General features: G+C 38.3%; 2 protein-coding genes across 3 annotated transcripts in view; both read right to left on the bottom strand.

Moving 5' to 3' along the window:
* kif19 (kinesin family member 19) overlaps positions 1–16,114 on the bottom strand; it is a 37,451-nt gene extending 21,337 nt beyond the window's left edge. Inside the window, exons 1-2 of one of the 2 annotated variants that reach the window (XM_058407169.1) lie at positions 15,619–16,114; positions 14,320–14,400 (exon numbers count right to left, since the gene is read on the bottom strand). In XM_058407169.1, the coding sequence (XP_058263152.1) occupies positions 14,320–14,400; positions 15,619–15,657 (120 nt within the window). In that variant the 5' untranslated portion in view covers positions 15,658–16,114. The remainder of the gene's footprint in view (positions 1–14,319; positions 14,401–15,618) is intronic. The other variant, XM_058407168.1, reaches the window with a different exon arrangement.
* An 893-nt stretch (positions 16,115–17,007) lies between these two features.
* On the bottom strand, positions 17,008–25,634 carry dnai2b (dynein, axonemal, intermediate chain 2b). The gene is made up of 13 exons (XM_058407170.1): positions 25,487–25,634; positions 24,709–24,920; positions 24,062–24,223; positions 23,194–23,315; positions 22,924–23,066; positions 22,632–22,745; positions 21,841–21,980; positions 21,311–21,433; positions 20,988–21,211; positions 20,540–20,675; positions 20,077–20,223; positions 19,267–19,500; positions 17,008–18,125 (listed from the first exon to the last, which is right to left on the bottom strand). The coding sequence occupies exons 2-13, from the start codon at positions 24,889–24,891 to the stop codon at positions 18,102–18,104; spliced, it is 1,752 nt and encodes a 583-aa protein (XP_058263153.1). The 5' UTR covers positions 24,892–24,920; positions 25,487–25,634; the 3' UTR covers positions 17,008–18,101.
* Between the last annotated feature and the right edge of the window lie 172 nt (positions 25,635–25,806).

The following is a 25,806-nucleotide window of genomic DNA, read 5'->3' as shown; positions in this document are numbered from 1 at the left end:
AACCACAAGTAGAATGTAAATAAAATCAACATAAAGCATTTTTTCATAAGCGCATCTTCTGTGAAGGGATGGAAGGAAGGAAAACAAGACCAACAGCCATAATTATTCTGCTTCCATTTAAATAGTAAGCACAATATCTCACCTATTTGGACTGGGTTCATAAATTAGATCTGTGCTGACGCAGCCTGTGGAAATTTTTGTTTTTGTGGTTGAAAGAAGTTCAAGAGTCACACCTTCTGTGCATGTGAGCACCAGCATACACAAAAATAGATATACATGACTAGGAAAAAAAGACAGATAAACAGAGCAGGATTACGGGAAATGTGCACGTAGGAGCCCAGAAAAAAAACAAGCATCACATTAATATTATGCAATTACGTCCCTTTGTGTCTTTGGGTGCACAGGGAGCAAGCAGTTTTCTCCAGAGAAAACCTCACCAGAGTCTGAGGACAGATCAGAGCTCAATATTGTAAATGACATAATCACTACTGCATTACAGTGATACAGCTTCAAATTTCAATTGTTTCACTTTCTAGATGAAAATTTTGTATTGATATATGCGTCTATAATCTATAATCTGACTCCCACATATGCAGGATACAACTGAGCTGAAGGTAAAGGGGATCAAATAAATAATGACAAGCAGCTTCGCAGTGCTGGGATCTGAACACACAACCCTTTTTTAACCACTGAGCCACCACAACAAACACAATTAGCTAACACTGATTCAGTGCAATCTTTCAGTGTGAGTAAATTCAGTGGTTAAATTCAGTGTAAGCCTTTTGAGTTATTTGTGGTGGCTCACTAGTTAAAGCTTGAAGTTGCAGATAAATGTACATATATACATACAGTATATATACATAGATATACATACACACACAAATATAAGACTAAGAAGAAAGAAGAAAAACCTTACATTACAGTACACATGTGCAGTAGGTAATATATATGTACCTTGTGAGTCTAGAAAATATTGTTAATAGTTGTAGTAGTGCAATGTGAGAGTGTTATCATCTGTCACAGGTTAAAAGGCCTGCATACTAATCCTGACACTGGCAAATGTTTGCTGCCAAATTTACAGAGTTTACAGCATTGATCCCTAATGAGAAAGACAGATGTGACAGAAGCACTGAGGTAGAAAACAAAAGCGGAAATGAACCCCGAACCTTACTAGGCAATACCAGGTGGCCTTTAAAAAAGAAAAAAAGAAATAAGAAACGTAAAGTATAAGCAACATTTGAATAGAACTTTTGAGATGAGCAAAATTTTACAAACATTTTGCAAGACCCAATGCCATTCAAGTCTGTTGCACTTCAGTGGTGGTAAAACCGTGATGTAACGATATTTGATACAACCTCTCTGTGGAACAAAACACCCACAGCAACAAACGTCCTGGAGGCCGCACAAGCCACAAATTAGTGATCCAAGAGTTGCCTTCACTCAAACAGAAACTGTCTCCTTTAGTCACAGCTTTTACACAAATGTTATGCATGGGTGCATTTTCAATCTACATGCTGACTGATGTCTGCATCTTGCCCACAAATGCCACAGTTGTGATTTATGCACCCATTGAATCAGCTTACGTGTTGTGCCTTCTATTCAATCGATTACGATCAGTCTGTCGGCATATGCATACAGATGTTCATCCGTGCTCATGTGTGTGCGTCTGTGTGTGTTTCCTCCAGATACCCCATCTTCCAATGTGTTGCCCCTAACAAGACAGTTGTCATGACTACGAGGAGGCTTACAGACACCTACTGCTATCAGAGTAGTGGAGGAGAAGCTGTAGGGTTGTTGGGGTTGTCCATGCATTAAAAAGGGCCTTGGGTTGTAACTCACTATTTCAAACACACACATGCTGAGGGCTAAAATTCACTGTCTGATATGTGTGCACATTACATGCAGTAATTCACCAGATGATGATCTGCGCTTTTGTGAAGGGTTCGAGGAGATGACACTCTTAACATCAACAACATGAAAGGCAGACTTGTTCTTGGTATTGGAATGAAGTTCAGTTCAGGAGTGAAAATGCGATACTGTAAATTTGCAATTCAGTGATACATGTTTTGGATAATTCCTTTAATTTAAATGATTGCAAATACTCACACATTAGGGATGCATGATATATTGTTGGCTGACAATACTGATACCACAGAAAAAATAAAAAATAAGAAAAAATAAGGGGTAGGTTTAAATAAAATGTGGCAGTGATGTTATAAAAGAAATAGATTGGTTGAAATAAACGCACAACCAATCCGCAAAAACCAAGACACAATGTTAAACTGTTTCTAATATACATATGAATTTGTCTGAAATAAAATAGCAATATATTTCTGACCCCACCTGTCCTCTGACAGGTTAATGACCATAATGACAGCTGGTGCTATTTTGCAAAATGAAGACGAAACTTGCCTAGCATCAACCCTTTGTCGTCATGTGTCTCCATAATACAAATAAACTATCTGGGTGGCAATCTGATTAATTATCTTGATTATCTTGACATGTCTGCAGCATCTGGGCTCATAAAAACTGGGATTGGCTACACAAACTGGTCAGGTGGTTGTTTCAGCTCCCACACTGAGATTCACAGCCTCACATTTTGTGAATAGACCACTAGAGTGAAATGAAATTCCTCTGTATCTCCTTTTCAACCACAGATTAAAAGCTCTGCTTGAAATTTTTGCTGGTGAAAATATCTTAGATAGTCAAGGTAATCTAGAATATCCAATTATAAGATTACAATAAACCAAACATATAGTATAATGAATAACTAAACCCATATCTAGACATTGCCTGCTTATTTTTTTTGTCTTGTTCTATAGGGGGTCTTTTTTTTTTCATTATTTCTAGAAGGAAGAAAAAAATAAGAATAGAGTAGAATTAGTCAGTAGATTCAAATGTCAATAGAATAAGAAAATACAGAATTTGAAATAGTAAACGCATTCAAAAAAACAGGTGAATAATCTGTATTTAATTGTTTTGTAATAAAAATGTATTCTGTAACTGCCCATATTCAAGAGATTTTCACTATCACTATCACTGCATGTGCATAAACAAGGCCATCATTTAACATTCCATTTGTTAGAATTTCTAGCGTAGATTCGTCGAGAACACAACATGCTGTGCAGCTCTGGAATGGCGAGATTACAGGTGCCCTGTAGCACTCCATGGTCAGATTGCAACCATGACGTAGACATGACTGACGCACCAGACTGCCCTGAAACAAAAGAGCCAAACAAAACCGAAACAAAAAAAAAGCTCAGGGACCTTGAAAAGGCCATGACCTTTGAGCAACCCTTTCAAAGCTGAGAGCTGAGCTTGAAGAAGGTGAAAGCTATCTGATCGCTGCACCTTCATTCCACGATCCCTAGGGACCTCGCGTCCTCTTTCTGAGGTTCTTAGGACCTCCTGTGTTCCATAGCTGCATACCTGATACTTGGTGCCTAGTTGCAGTGTATTGCTGCCGGGTTCTCCACTGCTTTAGGTAAGCCTTCTGCTGTCGGGGTTACACACAACACTGCACTCACTGAATGAGCGTTTAAGCTGGCCACACTGGAGCGGGTCGTCTGAGGTTGTGACATTGCCCTTATGTAATATCAAGACTGAGGTTGAAAGGTAACAAGAGAGAAATGGGGTGATGAAAGATCACAGATGGAATTAAGTTTCTCTGTGACTTGGTTAGTTCTTTATTAACCCTCAACCCCCCGGAAAACATAACATAACGCCAGCCTGTATAATTTATACCTCATATCTATTCCATATTTCAAGAGACACATTCATGAAGAAAAAGTTCATATTTTCCATTTTTATTCATTAAAAAATGTAGAAAAAATATTGAAACTAGCTTTTTTTTTTACTACAAACTCCATAGATGTACCATTCCCAAATAGAGCACCATTGCATACACTTACTGTACATACGCTTACACCTAAAAAGCATCAGCTAAATAACCCCAGCTGGGTATTAGATCATATTGGAGTTACTGGGGATGGGCTGGTTGTGTGGACAGAGTCTTAAGTTTAGCAATGTAAGCATGTTTGCCAGCTGCACCTGCACAGGTCAGTGCACCGTGTTGTCTAGGGAGGCAAACTTCTAAATACCAAACTAGTCCCAACACGTCTGCTGACATATAAAATGAACTGTGGGGGTAATCAGTTTATACAGATAATTATTTACACAAAAGCAAGTCTGCTTGAGCTAAAGACACACAGACTATGTATAACTGTTAATATTGCTTCAATTAGATGACTAAATAAGACTGAATAAATGTCAATCTCAGTATCAGGATCTGGATTTATATTTGACTTGTGCTCCAATTGTATGTATTAGAATTACACCTGTAGGTGTGGTTTAAACCAGAAGGGTTTAGCTTTTAATTAATTGATTAATTGATTTAATTAAATATGAAATCTGCCACTATGTCCACGGAAACACTCTCAGGATCGTCTGCGAATTCTTAGTCAAGAAAACAATTATTAATTTTACTGAGTTCTTCCAAATTTTTTGCCTAATTTAATCATTTAAACATTATTAAATGTCGTCTTTCTTTACCCACAAGTTTCATATCTGACTGCTCACTCTCATGACAATAAAAACCTCTTATCTGTGTGATTTTTTTTGCTCAAAAATAAAAACAAAAGTGTGTTCCTATTCGTACCTGCGTCTGCATCTGTTTAGAACACATTATCCGTTCTTTCCTAATCATGTATACATATTCAGTCACATCCCTAGGAAGCACATACCTACAAAGTGTAACTCCTCTGATTTGCACCATATGATCCCTAAAGGAGACTGCATTGGTGACATCTTTACAGCCGACGTGATTAGAATTAGGAAGCGAGGTCAGAGTTGACTGTGAGGCCATGACATAAAGGTCAGCACTGCACAGCCCTCCAGTACAATAGCCAATTACTGAGACCGTAACAAACCTGACGGCTTCCAGAGCTCCAGACAGTTTAACAGCATTGTGTCCATGCCTTCACATGCTGCTTATGTTGTTCTTTTTTATTTCATTGACTGACCTGAAGGCTAAGTCCACTGAGACTGAAGATAGTGAGATACATATTACATATCACAGTATCTCATTCAAAACATAGTGTTAGTATATATTAAATCTTCAATATTTAGTTAGTATATTTAATATATACTAACAGTATAGAGTATAAATAGATAGAAAAATATATACTATGAATTCTTGAATCTGACTGGTTAAGAGGTGTTGGTTAATTTCCTATAACAGCATAGCTCATGACAATAGTGACAGCTGCAATACAAATCACAGGTTTATGTTATTAAGCTCATTCTAGGAGACATGTTTTCTGTGAGGAGATTTATTTAACATTTTTGCAAGGAGTCATAGCTTTATATAAATAGTTCCAGTGTCACTGCTTTATAAAAATGAGAAGTACTGTGCAAGTGACATAAACTTACATGTTCTGTGAACAGTTCACAGCATTAATTGTAACTAAAAATGGATAAAATGCATGGCATGATATTTAAAAAATAAAAAAAATGCCATCATTAGCAGATGGCTTTGGTATACATTACTTTTACAAGAAAATAATCAACCTTGGCCACATAGCACTATTCATTATTATTTCTATAATAAAGTTTCCTCATAAAACTCCATCTGTTGTGTACCTGTTGTGTAAATGGTGCTCGACAGTGTGCTATGAAAATGTTAGTATAATCAATCAGGGTTTTTTTTCGGTGTTAACAGGCCACAGTGACTTGCTGCATCTCTCACAGGTCCCATCAACAGACTTAAAGGAGGAATTTACGGGCGAAAAACACGTTTCGTGGAGCTGTAGCAGAAAAGGGCAACAAATGAATTCTTACCATCGAGTACTGAGGATGAGTAGCTGCAGAAGTGTATGTACAAGTACATGCCCTATCCTAATCACTAAGAAGGTGTGAAGTGTGCTGGGAGCTTATTAAGGGGGGCTCATCTTGTATTTTGCAGAAGTGAGAGACAAAAGTAAAGCAGGATACTGAAAGCTGGTGTTCTCAAGGAAGTCTTTTTAAACCAACTCTGCTGTTTTATCTTTCTGCAAATATTTGACGTATGGCTTTGATTTCACAGAGAGTGAAAGGAGATTTTACCCACAGCAAGGTGTCGCCTCATAAAGGCTTTGAATCCATGGAAGGAGGAAAATCAGCATCTCTAGATTAGATCAGACAGCTTAGAATGACAAGAGTGCACTTCATCAAGATTAAACTACTGCTAATTAAGATGTTCACTGGAAAAAAAAACAGCTTGCCAATATCTCAATCCACTGAATGATGTACTGTACATTTTTTATACAGAAAAACTATATTTCTTGTCTATCTGCAATCCTGACCGTCATTAATTAGTAAACAAATACTAGAAATAAATCCACTCCAGCTCAATAGACAGCAGTGATAGAGTGTCTTTGCTAATTTAAACACAGGACCATGCCGTTGATGAAGATATTAGTTGTGTTACTCATACAGGAGGGACCGTTTTGTGGTCCAATTGTTTTTGCTCTTTGAGGTCTCTGGTGTGTATGTGGCCAGCACCACATCTTTCCATGTTTTCTGCCTTTCAACCTCATCTCCCTCTTCCTGTTTGGTTGAAGAGTAGACAGCCAGTCTGGGGCTTGTGTACATGCATTAATCAGTCACGCTGAGAGAACAGGCTGATCCCTTAAATAATATACTAGCCATAAAACCAGCCTTTGCTATATATGTAATATCCATGAATCAAATACTCACTTTCTCTCTTTTAATCTCACTTTCTATTTGAGAATAAATAGCAATTAAATGAGTTCAACTGATTTTTTTTTTTTAATGCTGCATCAATCAGTCACTGAGGAGCGTAGAGTGTTTCGATGAAATAAAAAGGGTTTTGGGGAAATTTGAAAGCTTTTAATTTCCAAAGAAATTTTGAAGCCTTTAATTGCCAAAAGATATAAATTGAAAGTTGTTTGTATAACTAAGCACCTAGGTTTCTTAGTTTCTAATGTATATGTTATACTGATGAAATTAGCAAAACAATGGGTCCACAAAACTCCAAAAATGCCGTATAATGAGTCTTATAAGCTTAGTTTATCAATTATTGTAACAACACAAAATTCTGTGCTTGGGCTTGCAGGCAGTAAATGATTTAAATGTTTAACTTCCTCAAGGATATTATGCAGACATTGTTAAAAGAGTCATTTAAAAGACAAACTAAAGTTTAGCAAACTTTAGGTTCAGAACCCAAAATGTTCTGCTTTTCTGTGGGCCAGAAGCTTCATCTCTCCTTCAGTATACCAGTTAAGTGTGCCCTTTGGGTTTGTCTAATACAAGCCGACCTCACTGTGTCCCTAGTTACACCAAGTCAACACCACTTTATCTAAAGTGATACCATGCACCAATGACCACTGTTTAATCACACGTTAGCAAACAAATCCTTGCATCACTAACTTCAACTTTTTACACTCCTTGCCTGGAGAATGACACGGAAGATAAAACAATGTTTAATGAAAGTTTAGATTTTAAAAAGAAGTAATTAATCTGAATCATTATTTTTATTTTTATTTTTTTCACTCCTGTTTAGTAACTGCTTCATCTCAGGGTCATGAGAGTCTATCTCGTAAACATTGGAAACAAGGTAGTAATAAACCCTGATGGGACACCAGTTTATCAAAGGCAACCGTGCACACACACACACACACATGCTCATTCACACCTAGGGGTCATTTAAAACAGCCAGTCCACTTACTGCATGGTTTTTGGGAGGTGGGTGGAAACCAGGGATTCCAGGCACTCATCAGGGATGTATATACAGATAATCATGGGCAGCTGGAGTGTTCTCTCAGAGATGAGTGATGTCCTGAGAAGGGTTTATATGCCAGGAGATATGCCTTTTCAACTCCCCTCAATGGTTACATCTTATCACTAGAGCCCATCTTACCTGATTATGAGTGGGTGAAAAGAGGGAGAGAGACTGTAGTGCATAATGAGAACAAATTTTGCAGCGCAAAAGTGTCATTCTGTGTTTTGTTATGTTTTTTGTTTTTTTTCCCAGACATTACCAGTCTTTTAACGACTCCATATTAACCTGGTTCCCCTCTCGCCAGGCTCCTTAAATTTACTGGCATCTTTTCCTCACTCGCTTTTAATACTGTCAGGCCTCCAACAGAGAGAGAGTTACCGTGTTTATATTCTTGGCTTTAAGTAGCTCCTGTGAATTTGTTAGAATTTGTAGATACTCTGAGAAGACTATCCCTGCCAGAAAGCTCACACTTTTGCACAATTGTTGCAAATAATACCAGCTGTTTTCAATCAATTTTCAACCGACGCACGAACAGCGATGCCAAGGTAATGGTAGGAATCCAGGTTCTGAGTTAAAGAGCTGTGGAAATGCACATCCCATAATAAACAACAAACAAAAAGAGAATTCTGCAATGAAGGACATTTACAGAGAAGCACAGGGAAACGAAGTGCAGTCAAACCATAAAAAACACAATACAGAGAGTAAACCTGTAAATGCTCTGGGTCTAACTGTCAGCATTTCCCTGGCCCGGACCGAACCTAAATCATGCCTGTTGAAGGCCGTTTTTGTTTGCAGTGCTATTCCTTGCTCCAGCTCTGGGCCTATTCAAACACCAAACCTATAAAAGTCACCACACACTATTTGGTGAGACTCTTCGTTCGGCCCTCGCTGGCCCAATTTGTGACAAGTAATTATTATCCACTCCGAAATATGCCAGGCCACAACAGCGTGGCCATTGAGCAGAGACCCTGAGAAGATTTGGCTAGATTAAGAGAAAAGAAGAGGGCTTTCAAAAGGGACAGACCAGAAGTAGATTGGACAAGAACTTCTTTAATCTGAGTGGACAAATGACCGCCGGCAGTAGTGGCAGTAAACTGGCTGCCTTTCTGCTGAGACTATCTCTCAGTATTGCTCTGTATTGTCCACCTCAAGGTGAACGCAATTTGAATCGACTCCCAGAAACAGGAGGAGCTGAAAGACGGCAGAAACCGAATACAGACGACTCGGAAAGGCTGCTTTGTTGCCTACAAAGGGAGGAATTTGCCACATTCTCAGGTAAAGTTCGCGCTGAATCCAGATGAATGCAGCTCTTTGTTTTAGAGGCCAAGATGTGTAAGATATTTCCGTCTATTTTCCTCACTGTTCTTTTTTTCTGTCACTTACACGGTCAGCTTTTCCTTTTCTGTCCAATTTTTCCTGTATAATAACTTGTGCTGGTGAAGGCAGGAAATGCAACCCATGAGAAAATTTATGCTTGACCTTTACAAACTACACAAAGGCTCATTTCTATACGAACAGCAGCAGAATTTGGGTTGACACGACACAAAACAAACATCCGACAATATCACAAGGTTTAACCGAAAACCGTTGACTCCTGACTTTGAGAACGTTACAGGCACAACGTAGATCTTTAAACTTTCATAAGGATCAGGTAGTGTTTGATGTTTCAAGCTCTTTCTCTCCTCCTCTTCACTCTATGTCTGTCATGTCCATCAGTGCTGATGCCACTGTAAGAGGCGAGGGAAAAAAGAAAACAAACAATGGCTCTGACCTTGTCTACAGATCACCATGACAACAAGGCCTCCCTATAAACCATTTCCCCTCTGTGTATGCATCTGTATGTGTGTGTGTGTGTGTGAGAGAGAGAGAGAGAACGAGATAAAGAAAAGAGAGAGCACAGTAGCCCTACTGAGGACTACCGTTAACAGCCCCCGAAAGCAACAGGATATCCGTCACACACAATGCCACAATCTCCAAACTCCATCCACTGTGTTTACAGCTGCCAGTCGCACCATCGCACCGGCCCTGTGAAGCAGCCCAACAAACTCTGTGCATGACTGGGGCTATAGTCTGCTAGTTCATCAACATTTTCAGTATTAATGATATTAGGATCAATATTTATCTATGCTGAAAATAGGCATAAATACTGTATTGCATGATATACCAATAGGTTACAGGAAAAGACAATAAAGTTTTACTCAGAATAACAATCCACAATACTCTTACATCACATCCTTTTAATCAAGTTTTCTACAATTTTCTTTTTAGATATTCACACACACACACACGTTAAACCATGGTACATTGAGTTACAGTACAAAGCCATTGAAATTATTAACCCCATGTGTCCATGTATTTCAATTGTTTACTAAATTACAGATATTTACTGCATTTTGCAGATGCTGAAGCATGAAGAGTGCTTGCTGCCGTCTGAATACAAACCAAAAGGAACAGACAGACAGACAGATAGATAGACAGACAGACAGACAGACAGACAGACAGACAGTAAATATTTTAACTTTATATCAAAATAACACAGAAGTGTGAAATTGTCTAAATTTTTCAATACATGCGTGTGTCACAAATTATACAACAGGGAAAAGAAGTAACTCATATAACGGAGCATCTTGTGTTTTTATGGAGATGAAACTGTCCATCTGTTTGTAAGCAGAGCTTCTTAGGTAATGACATCATCATCTCTGCTGTGTCCCTACACACACACACACACACACACACACCTCTTGAAGAGCAGACCTTACCTGTGTGACATTACACATTGATGATGCATATCAATGAGGCAACTCAGCACCTTGCTTGTTTACATTACCGCTCCTTTCCGTTTTCCTTCCGCATGGCATTTAACAGCAAATGGCACAGTGCTTTATATAAATACATCTGTAGGAAAATTCATATCCGCCAAAGCACTATGACATTGCCTATTGGAAAATAGTTTTATAAACAGACATTTATGAAGCCTAACAGACAAAAGCTGTCGTGTGAGTAACCTTAATAAAGGCTCATTCATGTCTATGACAACAGCTCATTGGGGGATCATACAGGAAAACCAGAAGACAGCTTTATAACTTTACATCCTCAGAGTCGGAACAGACAAGCCCTAGCAAGTTTGGGGTTTCCGTAATTAGGAACACCGTATCATCACTGGAGGATGGAGTTCCGCAGGTATTCCGCAGTTACACCAACATAATACACCTCACATCTCAAAAACAAAACCAAACAAGTAGTATGAAAGTATGAAGACAAGCTTGTGCCAGAATTGTGAGAGAATAACGAAACAGGTGAGCTGCGAGTGGATTGAAGCAGGTGGCTCCTGTCTAATCCCTCCAAAGCTCCATGGCTGAGCTCAGACTCAAGGGGCTTATGCCCTCAGCCCTCTCCCTCTTGGGGGAAAGAGAAGAGTGTGTCGCCTGTAAACTAAGCTAATCTGGCTCAGCCTACCTGAAGATGTGCAGAGCCATATGGCACATGTTGTGCACACGACGCTCATGAGACATTTGGTTTGGTCAGTCAGCAAATACGGCTAATTGATTTTGATTAAAAGATGGCAGGAGATGAGGGTGGGAGTGATCCCGTATGTGTGCATATGGGCTGTGTGACTACAGCTTACATTTTATCAAAAATATTTACATTTCCTTGAACATGAATCTGTGCAGTGCTATCTTTGAGGCATAGTGTGTGTGTGTGTGTGTGTGTGTGTGTGTGTGACTGAGAAATCATTGGGACCACAGGTTGTGTCTCTCTCCGCCCCATCTATTCATGTGGCTGCACAAACACAATACAAAACCTATAAGCCCTTGTGTGTGTGCTGCTAATCGCTGCGAGCACAATCCTGTCACCTCTCACATAACCTGTTTGCTCTGTGGACTCTTAAGCGCTCTGACGTACACAAACCGCGATGTCCACTATACCAACACAAATACACTACGTAATTAAAGTAGACTCGGCACTCGTTTCAGATCCTTAAGTAATACAACCTGTATTTTTTTTTTATCCTAGACCTCAGCGCATGTTCATTTCTATTAACAGACACTTTTTGCCCAGAGACAATAAATTATTATATTGAAGCATGTTTGATTGATAATACTGTTAAGAAATTGTACTATAACTGCTTATAATCACTACATTTAATGCATATAGTTGTGTAGATAGAGCGTATAAAGCATCATGTGTCTGTCAATTTATTTTTGATTTTTTTGTGTGTGTTTTATTTTTTATTTTAATATACAGTAAGCTTTGCTAATACACAGGAGTTGACAAACATGTATTAGCTAGTCTGTAAAAGTGCAGCCCAATGTTTCATTTGCCTTGGCTAAAAAAATATATATATAATTAGACATTGGGAGCTAGTTAGCTAAGTATATTACGGACATTAATACAGACTAAGGGAAATAAGTCTATGATTATTATCTTTATCTTTGCACTATCGACAAGACGTCAGGAAGATGTTCTAAAAGACAGTATTCGAGTCTAGCTAGTGTCTTCATTTTTCTCTTGATACTGTATACGTATGTGACTGTGTAGTAAACAGAATTTTTTTTTTTTTTTTACAGAGCATGAAAGGATTTTATTTCATAAAGTTAGGTTTTTGTTGTTGTTCACTGGCCAAATACAAATAAATAATGCATAGAAATATGATAAATAAATAATCTGACAAGTTCCTTGTGGATCCTGAGTCTATGCCAGGAACACTTTAAATAAAGTGAGGATAATACTCTGGATAGGATGCCAGTCCACAACCAGTACTAGTTTTTCTCAAATTATTTGGAAGGATGCACACAAAGAACTGCATGACCTTTTGCAACATGATTATAACAAAGTGATAATCACCTAACAAAAATAGTTTCTCTCAGTTAAATGAGCCAGTTCAAGTGGTTCAGACGACAAGCTATGATCTGTCCTTTTGTTTATGTACTTGTCACTATTATTCCATATATCCTCCCCAGCAAGCTATGTTTACTACACTCTCCTTTTAAACACAAGCCTCATTCACCAGCTCTTAATTGGGACTAATTTGGATTACCCCAAACATTACTAATCAAATTAATATCCTGCCTTATCTCTGTGCTGCTGTCTAACCATGAGACAATAATAACACAGCAACAACCATCACGCATGATGAATTATTTTCAAACCTAGCATCATCTTCGTCACCACTCTCGTCATCATTCGCTAAATTACCACAAGTCATCACAGCTGTGTGAAAGGATTTTATTCCCAGATTGTGGCCTAAATATAACTCAGACCCCAGAGCTTTGCACACTTCATTCCACTAATAGAGGCAATAATTAGCCCTGACCTGTACACAGCATGACACTTACATAGCCTCTGGTCATGTGTTACATATTCCACTTATAGACTACCTCTTACATATATATATAAGAGGTATCTGATAATGGCTTAAGGTCTAATGGCTGTTTTGCACAGACTGCTTTCTTTTGTGTTGTGGAACTAGCAATATCTGAAAAACTCATTTAAGTGAAATGCTTGTCCTTGTTCACAAACAAATGAGATTCATTTCTCAATTGTCTCAATGACACAAATATAATAATTCAATGATCGAAAGAATCAAGAGTATTTTCTCATCAGCACCAACTAGTGATTTAGGCCGTTACAGTCCTTCTTCGGTTATTTATGTAAAAGCAGTCATTACTATTATTCAATGTCTACAGTAAAAATAGGAAAAGCTGTAACAAGTGTGTGTGACGTACGTCTACACCCATCCAAAGGTCCCGGCCTTTTATAAAAAATATACACTGTCATCACAAGCTGTGCTTTATTCTCACCAACATGTTATATATAAAAATAGAGTCATTTCTATATTTCCATATTAATTTTGATTTAGTAGAGCACAGCAAATGAAGCAGGGGCCAAACAGACATACACCTTGGATCCATCGCAGGGTATCATTACACAAAGATTCACACCTACAGCCAATCTAGCATAGATGACCCTCCATGTTTTTAGTTGGTGGACAAAATCTGAGTAAGTCTGCTCAGACTGTAACTCAAGCAGCTCAGGATCAAACCATGGACCCTAATGTTGTGAGGTACCTTGCTGAATCTATGACCTGCTCTGACTTTTGAGGCATTCAGATGCATCTGAATACATAAATACTTTCATAAACTTTTTTGTGCCTTGCCAGTGATTTAAATGTTGCGATTAAATTATCTAGGATCATGTTGATGTTTTTGTGTCTTTGAAACATGCCCATAGCCTGGATAGTGTTCTTAGTACACTGGCCTGTTTTCAGACTACTCACACTACTCTGATCCTCATGTGAGAGAAGATCAGCAGACGCTAATGAGAAATGCCACATCTAAACTCAAACTTGAATGATTTTTGTTCAAGAGCACACTATCCAATTCCAACTGCTAAATGGGCATGGTTATAAATCATACATAAACTTGACCGCAATAGAATATTCAAGTCAAATAAACAGATATAAAGGTTGAAGAGAGAAGTAAAGGTGTTATTAGTGGTCAGTAGTTGCCAGTATATGCATAAGGATGCCAAACTCTTACCTGGTCGTCCACTCTGTGGGCTACTATTGCAGCCCCTTCATCTATCTCGACATCGCTCAGAGGCCGGATTCGCAAAGCCACCTAGGAAACAAGTATAGACACAGCCATCATCAGTTTGGAGGAAATCAAGTTTCCCAGTTTAGAACCCAGTTAAATTACTACAAAACACAAAATCATCCTACTGTAAGCAAATAAAAATATATAAGCATAATTCAAATATTTTTTCTATGAATACCATCACCTTCATTTGGAGAAAATTATTCTCCTTATTTTGAGGTCTAAACCCAGTACTGTATATTTGGGCTATATTCGTTTAAAAAGCCACTCAGTCTGTTGGGTGGTCTTTTAATTGGCCTGCACACTTTCTACATTCTCTCTAGCAGTTCAAAGGTGCTGCTATGATTGAGAGCTGCTCCAGTTCAGTGCCTCTGTAAAGGAAAAAGGGAGAGGCAACTGAAGCAGACAATGTGAATTATTCAGTCCAGGGCCAGAAGATTACAGGGAAACAAGCACACAACTCTCAGGATGAAGATTCGACCCAGGTTTGACAAACTGACTCACAGGTGCATGAGAAAGTAGGAAATCTTAATTAGATCTCCTAGCATATGATCAATGAGCAGCGACCTAGTTAGTTAGAAAAGCAAAACAGATTACACATACAAGGTGTCCTAAAAGTCAATAAGGATGCAACGAGAGGAAGCCTATATATACTTAATATTGTGAACGCATGCTCTGCGTATCATGCTTTTGGTGCTGTACCATGTTTCTGCGGATTTTGTCGAACATATTCCCACCGGCTCCTGAGATTTTGGACCCTGTATAATCCTTATATGATATTCTAATGTATGTATGTGCTCAGTGTAGAAGCTGAACCGTTAACCTCTTGTGATTAAACTCTCTGTTCTTGACACATCCATGTCTACACTCTGGAAAAAAAAGTTCTAATTCAGTTTGACTGAAAGTTTTTTGCTTGTCCACCTTTGCTTGCAAGCGATCAGCCTCTTGAATCCCTCATGTTTGTAACAAAAAGCTGATTTGTATGCTTCTTTTCCTTAAAAGTGGATCTGCTTGATTTTGTTGACACTGATGCATAAGTGCATAGCCCTATAGAAAAGAGATCTTGACTCATGAGAGGGCAATATGACAACCAAAAGTTTGCAACAACTTAAAATATGTCATTCTAATTCTGCAGTAGTGGTCAGTATAGATATGGGTTCATGTGTGGTATGAAGTCATTCAGTTATTACTCATCAATACAGAATAAATGAGGCTGGTGAAGCCTGGGGTTGTCCTACTTACTGTTAGTTGGTGGTCCTTCGATTCTCCTGTATCCTTCATGGTGATATCACCACCTCCCGATCGGTCACTGCGTATATTTCAGTCTCAGTAGAAGGACAGAGGAGTCAGCCTCCGCGATGGCACCATGTTTCACGCGCCGATCCGCCTGCCTCGACTAGCGCGTGCGGATCTTCACCTGCCTCCACTGATACTCCGCTTTTTAAGCTCCAGTGGAGATACAGCTTCTTTATTAGTCTACGTGTCGTCAGTCTTTCTATCCCGTTCAAACAGGCCTGTCTGTTCCCGTTCGTGTGTGTAAAAAGGTGTCTCCGTGCTGTTCTCTGAGAACAGAACAGTGTTGTTTGTCCCCTTAGAGATGAGGAGTGAAAGCCTCATATATCCACCGCGTCATTGAAGGCAGCTGAGGCTCAGCTCCGGTTCCTCACTTCACCATGCTGTGCTGTGATAACTGCGCCCCCTAAAGATGAACAGCCTCTGCGTCCTGTTTCAGCAATTCACAGAGCTTCAGATTTAACCCTGGACAGTAGGTAAGGTCACCCTGATAAAACAAACAGCTTGGGCTGTGTTGGCAGATCACAGGTCAGACTATTTTTCCTCACCTGGTAAGTGCTAGTAGGTGGAAACATTTTATGAAGTACCATTGCAAGGTCAGACGAGATTTGAGGAAGAGCAATGAATAAAGAACATTTAGTCATGTAAAGAGGAAACTAGAAGTTAACTTGTGGCGGTTTCAAACTGGAAATTTAGTCTGAGCACATTTTGCATGAAATGTATAATGTATAATTTGTTAATGTATAAACTGTCATGCGGACTGGGAAGAACTCCCAGTACCAAACCCGAGTCTACCTGTGGGAGGTGGAGTGGGAGTTTGGTTGCACTGGAACTGTTTTAGTCCGTTCAATTCGTACTCGTTTCCACACTTGTTTAGGTAAAGTATGTGTTTTAACCGATGACAACATCATTAGTTTCCACAACACGTGTACCATGAGTGATTGTGTCCAAGCTCACCAATTTTCAGTCTGGATTGAGCAAAGGTTACATTGATCTCATGTGAAAATGATTAATACCCTGCCCCAGCATTGTTATATCATGGTCCTGGAAAAACCAATGCTTCATTCCACTGTTTACAAGTTATATGGAGGAATGGTAATAAAACCAACTTGACCTGATAAGAATGAAAACATTTTATACTTTTTTATGATCTAATTCATGTGAGTAGTGACAAAATCGTAGTAGATACATCTTATCCTGGCTGGATGTAATGTGGTGGTCAAGAGCATTTGGTGGTCATTTTTTTAATTCAGAGCCTGGGCACACAGAGACTGGAGTCTTTCCTCTAAGCAGATCATTTACCAAATATGTCACCAAATTACACTATAAAAACACTGACCCTTTTTATTTAAAAAGTCTTTTAATATAATCATCACATGTGTCAGGAAGTGTTTTTATTGAGCACGCGGTCTAATAATTCAGATTCAGGGGAAATGATAATAGTGAAGGTGCACAGAAACGGCTATTTCGTCAATTAGATCTGTCAAAAAAATGACCGCAGTGTCAAAATGTCCAGCTGTTGCAAAAGGAGTGGCACTCAGCAGTGGAAGGCCCAATGATGTATGGAACAATTGATCAGTTTGCTTTCTAGCCATATAGTGAGACTTCTGATATTCCACATATACAACTAAAATAATAGCTGTAACTTATAATAATAAAATATATAAAATGTCTCAAATGTTTCCATACATTAGCAAAATGAACACCTTTTTAGCAATATGTCTTCCAAAATGGCCCCTACTTTTTTAAGTTTATAGTAAATATTTATTTTTCCAGCTAGCCCTTAGGAATGCATTTGACAAAAGACCAATGTATTGGACTCATTCTCATGATGGAATAAGGAAGCTGGTTCAGCAGTGGGAGAAACGACTCCATTTCCAGAAATGTCAATCATAGAGAGAATGTTTTGGAAATAAATTCTGCTATAAAGTGTTCATTTCCCATAGGTATGGAGATTTTTGGGACAACATGTGTTTGCCAGATATTCATTAGCCTATGTTATAATTTATCAAACCACAAGATGCAAAAGTGAAAAGAATGTAAAGTGTAAACAAATGCTAGGAGAAGTGAATGAATGAATGTATATTAAATGAATCCACAGTGCTACTCTGAGTTACCAAATTCACCTCACACATGAATACAAACATTAAAAAGATTTTATGCAGAATGACAAACTTACCTATCAGATTGAATTCGTCTTCTCACAATGTGACACAAAAACGTAACGTGCAATATATATTTTCTTTAATCAGCCTTTCTTTTAAAAAAATAAATCACGGTGTGAGCCAGGCATCATAGAGGTAAGAAAGCCAAGCATTGATTAAAGTAAGAGATTGAGGTGTGAGAGTGCTGCTGCTGATACAGTGTTTCAGGCTTCACTTCCATGACTGTGTTTCGAAGAAAAGGAAGTGAAGTTGTGGTGCCTTTTCTTCTCATAGTTCCTCTTCAGCATTCTCCTGGTGGGGTAACAAACAGGGCAGTTTAGAAAATACTGAACAGAACTATTAATCTGAATACTGTGCAGTAATTGCTATGTTGTTAGTATATGTCCATCAAAAACCAGAGCAGTAGTAAAACCAGGGGTTCTTTGCTTGTACAAACAAACACGAATGGTTATTTACTAACAGAACAAATAAAGCTTATTGATTTTTCTTCCTTGTGTCTTATACAATGCATGTTCCACATGGTGCTATATATAGGCAATTGGAGGCTTATCTCAATGGAACAGGCCATGAAATCCGTGTGCAATCTGTCAAAGCTCATCAAACCAGTCCAGGTCAATTTCTAAGGTTACTATGGGAAAAAATTCTTTCTTGCTGTATAAAAGTCAGTGTTGTTCCTTTAACCTTGACATGCTGTAATCCCTGGTCATGTAGGTATATAAATAATTTGTAAAATGGTTAAAAAATTTAATCTTGATTTGATGTAAAGTGATTTTTTCCCCCATTTTCACTAAGTGAATCCAATCCAATGCTTATTTCAATATATATCACCATGTTGTTGAAATCTCATTTCTGATTGGATAAAAGGTGATGATTACTTTTCTATCAGAGCAGCTCTGACAACAGCGCTGACTGTAAGACAATTCTGGTCAATTCTGTAATTCTGGTCAGGTATCCTGGTCACATTACCCTGTGTATACTGACTATTTATAAGATATTATTTGTGTCTTTGTGTTACTGTCTCTACTGCTGCTGGATATCTGGAAGTTCCTTCTGGATCAATAAAGTATCTATCTATCTATCTATCTATCTATCTATCTATCTATCTATCTATCTATCTATCTATCTATCTATCTATCTTCATTTCAAGAGAGAGAACAAAAGGCTGGTAAGAATAATATAGCTGTGTTATAGAGCTGTTATAAGGGATAAGAGGCTTTCACTGGCATCTATGTAACTATAAATGGTAAATAGATATATATGTACATTTTTAAAAATTGACAATTAACTGGAATTAATCAAAACATAAGCAAATTGTTGTGGAGGAATGTTGCTGTAAGGAAAATAATTAGCGACAAGGGGGTATAATGCAGCCTGACATGAAGTGGACCTCATTCCCAATAAAATTGTGCTTTACATTTGTGGAACTCCTGACCTTGTTTTTCTCCTTCTCAGTTTTCTCCTCTTTTCCCCTTTTCTTCATTTCTGCCTCCACCATCTCATAGAACTCTTTCTCTGCACGGGTCACCAGGTCCTCTGCGCTCTCCTCTCCATCTCCGTCTTTGCTTTCTTCGTCCTTGCTCTGCTCCGAGCGACTGCGCTCTTTTAGGCGCATCTCTCTGTGCCGAGCCTCCAGTATCTTCTCCCGCTTCGTCTCACGCTCAAACATCTTCCAGTACACATACACAGCTTTGAATACTTTGAATGCATAAGCACCACAGAAGTTTTCAGAACAGTCTGACATTAATGACACCTCATAACATACTATAGTTTTGGACATTCTTGCAGTTTAATAGTTTAATCTTTGAGCACACCTTCTTTGCAATCCCAACCTACATATAAATAATTATATACATGTCATGGCTTTATTTACTTCACAAGCCAGATTTCCTGACATAGAAGAGACCTCTACTAAGTTTAATAAGAATTTGTATATTTACATGACCTTTGTGAAAGTGCTAGAATTTTTCTGTTGTTTATTTAAGCTTTCATATGGGATACTTTTTAAGTGTAGGTATTCCATATTGTAAGTAATTCTTTAATCAGTGCCAGAAAATGTAACAAAATTTTAAATGCCATTTGCTTTCAGTCCTAGGAGAAAAAATGTGTCTCTTTCTTAGTTAGCTGTGAACCTTCATTTATGGATATGTAAATTATTGTATAAAATAATTGAATTTAAGCATGTCTTGATTCTTAGACAGATACTGTACTTCTAAGTGTGTGTGTGTGTGTGTGTGTGCCTCACCGCTGTTGCCAGCGCTTTCTCATTTTTCTGCAGTGTGCACAAGCCTGATGAAATCTCGAGCAGAGTGGCAGTGCCCAGCTGTGAGCCACATGCCAGAAAACGGCCATTATCCTGCACCTGCATGCTGTAGAGAGCCTCGTCACACACCTACCAGAAACAGTACAAATTTTATTCGGTAGCCATATACATTAGGGATTTCTATGTTTCTGTACTTCTGTAAAGCTGCTCTGAGACAATGTCCACTGTTAAAAGCGCTATACAAATAAATTGATTTGAATTATACAGTCCTAAGTCAAAGGCAGAATCTTTTCTTTATTCCACCACTTAGGAATTAAGTGTCATTATAATCACCATTACTAAATAATAACTGAATTAAAACAAGTTATTTTACTGTACTGAAGAACATAGTAAATGGTAAATTCTGGTTAGGAGGTAAGACGAGGTCAGAATTGATGTAACCTACTTTAAGAGTGAGTGTTGGGTCATTCTGCTTGAACAGGAAGTCCCATACATCTAAAGTGCCATCCATTTTCACTGTGAAGAAGACTGAAGGTCTAACAGGGCTCCAACATCCATCTGACAGGTAGGCCATGTGATATCTAAATAGAATAAGAAAACACAAATGATTTTTACACCAAATATACTACATATTTCAATGTTCTTGTCCCCATGTCCAAGCAGGCTGCATATCCATTACTTATGGATTACTCATCCATTTTTCAAGGAGAAAACAAGGAAGTATGCAGTTTGGATACCAAATATAACAGTGTGATGTTAAATGCATTATTTCTATTCTTTGTCTATAGTATATCTGCATTTATCAGATTCAGTGGTAATAATCTATGCCAAACAGACTCCAGAAGGCAGTTGTGGCTTCACTAGTCTGTGTAATAATAGTTAGACACACTTACTTTGTCCACATGATGGAAGATTCTCTAATGTCTTCAGACCAGATACGGGCGGTCCAATCAGCCACAGTCAGAAAGTTCTTAGGAAAGAACGGATTCCTCTGCAGAGCATATATAGGTCCATGATGGCCACTGTACGTGCATACAATCTTCTCACCTGGAGTTTTGGCTTTCCGGTTGCACGAGACCACCAGCCCCTGTTCTGTCCCAACCATGAACTTTGTGGGCTGGTAAAGAAAACGCCACATATAAATACATCCTGTTCATATTTATTCTCTATTTTCAATTCAGGATATAAAATCTAGATATGAATATTGGAGTCTGACCATGGTGGTTTCAAACTCCAGTGATATGGCACCCAGTGCATTTTCCAGCTTCCCCTTTTTACTGGGGTCCAGCACGAGCCTTTCTGTTGGCTCAGTCATCTTCCGAATGTCCCACCACAGCACCTGATCCAAAACATGACTACATATAAACTTTATAGCAGGACAAATTAAACAAATGGAAAGAGAAGTGACTGTGGATATGTACTGGATCCTCCAATAGATATGCATATCATACTAAGATTCCATGGCATGTTATGTTGATCTTCAATGTTCAGTAATAATAAAAAGAAGAAGGAGAAGAAGAAGAATACTTTATCTTATATTACTGCCTTTACAAAGGCTTCTCAGGCTTTCTTTATGAAAGAAAATAAAAACAGTACATAAAACAAAAATATATAAGAATGCATAAAAATAAAAATAAAAAACCAAAATAAAAAAAATGAAAATAATAAAAATATTACTAATTATAGTTTTAAGGATAAACATTGTCGTGAATGTGGCTTACTGTCAGCTGTTTTCTGTGCACTGACCTGACCATCAGTGGAAGCAGAGAAGAAGTCTGTGCCTGTCTTTGACTGCAGCCAGATGACTTTATAGACTGGGTCTCTGTGGCTGTGCTCGATGGCAGACATCTCAACCGGCTGGCTGCCTTTACGTGTGTCCCAGTATGCTGCAGAGAAGCCAATCATTCTCTTGAGTCTTACACTAAACAGACTTTTTCTGTGCCAGACGCCTAACTTGAAATTGCTTGTCTCACATCACTGATGGCATTGCAAATTGAAATGCTAATATAAAAAGCGAAATATTTTCTATTAAATGATCACTGAGAAATGAAAAACAAAAGTTGCTCAAGTTTTAGCCATTACGACTTAACCAGGTAGACAGAAACAGAAATGAAAAAGTATTAATTATCATATTATGTAAGGGATAAAACTGGCCCGATAAAAGCACAATCCTTAAGTGTTTTATTTCTCTTATACCAGAGCATTCCGCAAATCCGAGCCATTTTTATTTATAAAAGAAAGGTGCCATCATTTTCACCTGTTCATAGTTACATTTAATGTTAGGGAACATCCAATAAACAATTTAATTCCTGATAACACTTATAGCACGGCAGCTACTGTATAAACAGCCATTCCTTTATTTTTCTTTAACTTAATAAGACAAAAAAGCCTGTCAGGGGAGAAACATCAAAGAATTTCTCATTTCAGAAAACTTTGGCGCAAAGTGACTTTCGAAAAATGTTAAATAAACGTCACATGAAGGAAAGGTTTCACTTTTCACATCCGTCATAATCAAAATGTAGCTTGTTTGTTCTCACAGATTTGCCCATTGTAGCTTCCCCCAACTAGGATATGCGAGTCTTTGGGGTTGTACTCCAGAGAGACGAGGGGAGAGACAGGTTTCAGCGTTAGCTCGGGTTTATTCGGGTTCTCTGTAAGGAAAAAGAAACAGTCATAATCTAAACCATAGCCAGACTTTTTTTAATCATTAAATTGTGTCCATTGAAGCCATTAAAAGTGTCTGTATCATCTGTCTGTTAAACTGATGTTATAATAATCACCATTACAAACAACCACAACATGACAGTATCAAAGATGTTTTTGCCATACCAATGTCCCAAATATAGGAGTCGTAACACATGTCTTTGCTAAATTTCTGAAACTCTAAAGAGGAATAAGCCACGGCCAGCTTGTGGCCGCCATCAGGGTGCCATGACAGACTGGTGGCAGTGCGCTTCACCTCGTTCGGGTCTCTGAACACAAAGAAATAGAAAAGAAATTTATGCCAGTTCTCATAAAATCTCATCTGTCACCAGGGACAGAATCGTTTCTAGCACTTGCCTATGATATTATGGACTCGTTACTAATCGATAATGTCACCTGAACACATTGATGGTTTTAGCTGAAGGCTGCTCCTCCGTCTCCTCCAAGAACTCCTCTTCTTCAAAGTACTCCTGATAGATATCAATGGCATTGTTCTGTCTGATACAGTGCTCCATGTGCTACAGTAGATAGATAGATAGATAGATAGATAGATAGATAGATAGATAGATAGATAGATAGATAGATAGATAGATAGATAGATAGATAGATAGATAGATATAAATGACACCTTCTACTGAATAACAACAGTTGTGCTAACACTAAAGCTACGTTCACACATGCAGTGATTTCAATGACTTCGTATTAAATTGCCAGTCCGTGAACTGTGAAGTCATCAGTAGGTTCATACTACTGGTTGCTGTAGCACAACTAGCAATCCACTTTTGACAACAAGTCAGTTTTCTTGCTGCTAAAACATTGTGGAGGGAGATTAGTTTGTATATAAAATTCACTAGTGTATATATGCATCATCTCATACTAGATGATGGTGAAGCAGTGTGTGCTCTTTGCCATGGATCACATGTGCCCTACTGTCTTCACTCCTAATGATAGGTGCTACACCAAGTCTTTCTATATTTGCAATGAGTAACTTTGTTGTGCTGTTGGACACGCCTACGGCTAGTTACCAGCAGTCATGTTGCACATTTCTGGATACTACACCTGTCTTTAATAACTTGCATATCAGACATGATTATTATATGCCATGCAGGCTTTTTTGTAACTATGTTAACAGTAAAATTTAATGGAGTGTAAACAAATCTAATCCAAATATCAGTCAGAATTCCTCACTGAAGAGCAGTTAACTTCATTCTCTAAATCCTTGGCTTCAACCTAATAAATCTCTAAAATTAAAAGACACACTCACACTGCCAAGCTGCATGATGGTGTTCACATAGTTGTCATCCTTCTCCACTTTCTTCCTATAGCGAATGGTCTGTTCCATTTCTTGTGGATTGACATCTTTTGGCCATCCCCCCTCCACGTGGTTTATGCCACGTGTTTCTGACTCAAAGCGCTCTGTGTTCACCTGGAAAAAAACTATTAGGATAAGTGACTGATGATACACGATATGGTGCATTCAAGTAGTATGTGCTTGTTGAACATGTAGTCCAGATGTAGTCCACCACTGCTGTTATAATAATCTCCACAGATGTGGGAAGGCTTTTCACTAGACTTTGGAGTGTGGCAGGATTTGCTCTTTCAGCCACAAGAGCATTAGTGAGATTAGACACCGACACTGGATGAGGAGGTTTGTTTTGTGCACAGAAGCATGGTCATGGGCCTCTTAGTTCCAGTGAAGGGAAATTGTATTTCTACCACATATAAAGACATCTTATACAAATATTGTCCTTCCATCGTCATGGCAAGAGACTGGAAAAGTGCATTTACACTGAACCAGATTTAGATCCTGATCTTGAAAATCAGATATGAGGCATCAAATACTTAAGCAAACATGGATTGAACACTTAAACAGTGTCATGAACAGTGCTCTGAATGATTTACCATACTAACCTCATGCTCAGACATTTCCTGTGTGCACTGTATGGCAACATCACACGGATCTCGGGCTACAAAGTCGGCAGCGAGAGACGAGTCAGGTAGAATGTCCACGTGCAGCTCAGCCGGACGGTCCGAGAAGTTACACTGGCGACCAAACTCACTGCGTTTCTTAGTGTACACGTACATGATCTCCATTGTGTATCCTACGAATCAGTGCAGTTAGGCTGGATGGAGAGATGGACAGAGACTGGTAAGAAGTCCTAAAGCAGTTTATTGATATTTGGACGTTGTTTTAGATTTAGATCTCTAATGAGCATGCCATAGGCGATTGTGGCAAGAAGAAAATCGCTGAAATAACATGAAGAAACCTTGTTTCCAACAGTATTGGGGATGTGGTAGCTTAGTTGTTAAGGTGTTGGGAAGGTGATGTGTTCGACTCCCACATCCACCAAGTTGTCACTTGCTGGGCCACTGAACAAAGTCCATCAATTACTCAGTTATATTTATTTAAATAAATAGTAGGTCACTCTGGATAAGGGCATTTGCCAAATGCCAGAAATATAAATGAATGCATTAATCCCAGGGTATATTATTTTATTAGCTAAAAATAATAAACAAATAAACTAATAACAGGTGTTACTATGTTGATTCGATACAGAATGACAAAACATTTGTGTTACATGGAGAAATATGTGGATGTTAGTGTCAGGTTCATTCAGATGTTAAAGCTAGAAACTGCGCTTCTACAGACCAAGTGTAAGAATATGGCCATGCGATGTGAAATCCTTACCTGAACCGACACCTGATAATATTAATTCTCCAAATTCTCTCTCTCTCTTTCTCTCTCTCTCTCTCTCTCTCTCTCTCTTTATTTATATTGAGATTATCACGAGTTGTCTCCACACTTTCATATTAAACCCAGGAGTTTACTGTATCATAGCAACAGTCCCCGCCTACCACCGGAAACTCAGCGGTTTAAAGAAATAAAGCGCTCAAAGGCTAAAACGTAAAATAAAATAAAATAAAATAAAATAAAATAAAATAAAATAAAATAAAATAAAATAAAATAAAGTGTTTGTTATTTTAATTTGTAAAGTGTTGCCACAATAT

The sequence above is a fragment of the Hemibagrus wyckioides genome, linkage group LG13, assembly GCF_019097595.1.
Source record: "Hemibagrus wyckioides isolate EC202008001 linkage group LG13, SWU_Hwy_1.0, whole genome shotgun sequence".
NCBI classification, from domain to species: Eukaryota; Metazoa; Chordata; class Actinopteri; order Siluriformes; family Bagridae; genus Hemibagrus; species Hemibagrus wyckioides.
This window is presented reverse-complemented; position numbering and strand designations above follow the sequence as displayed.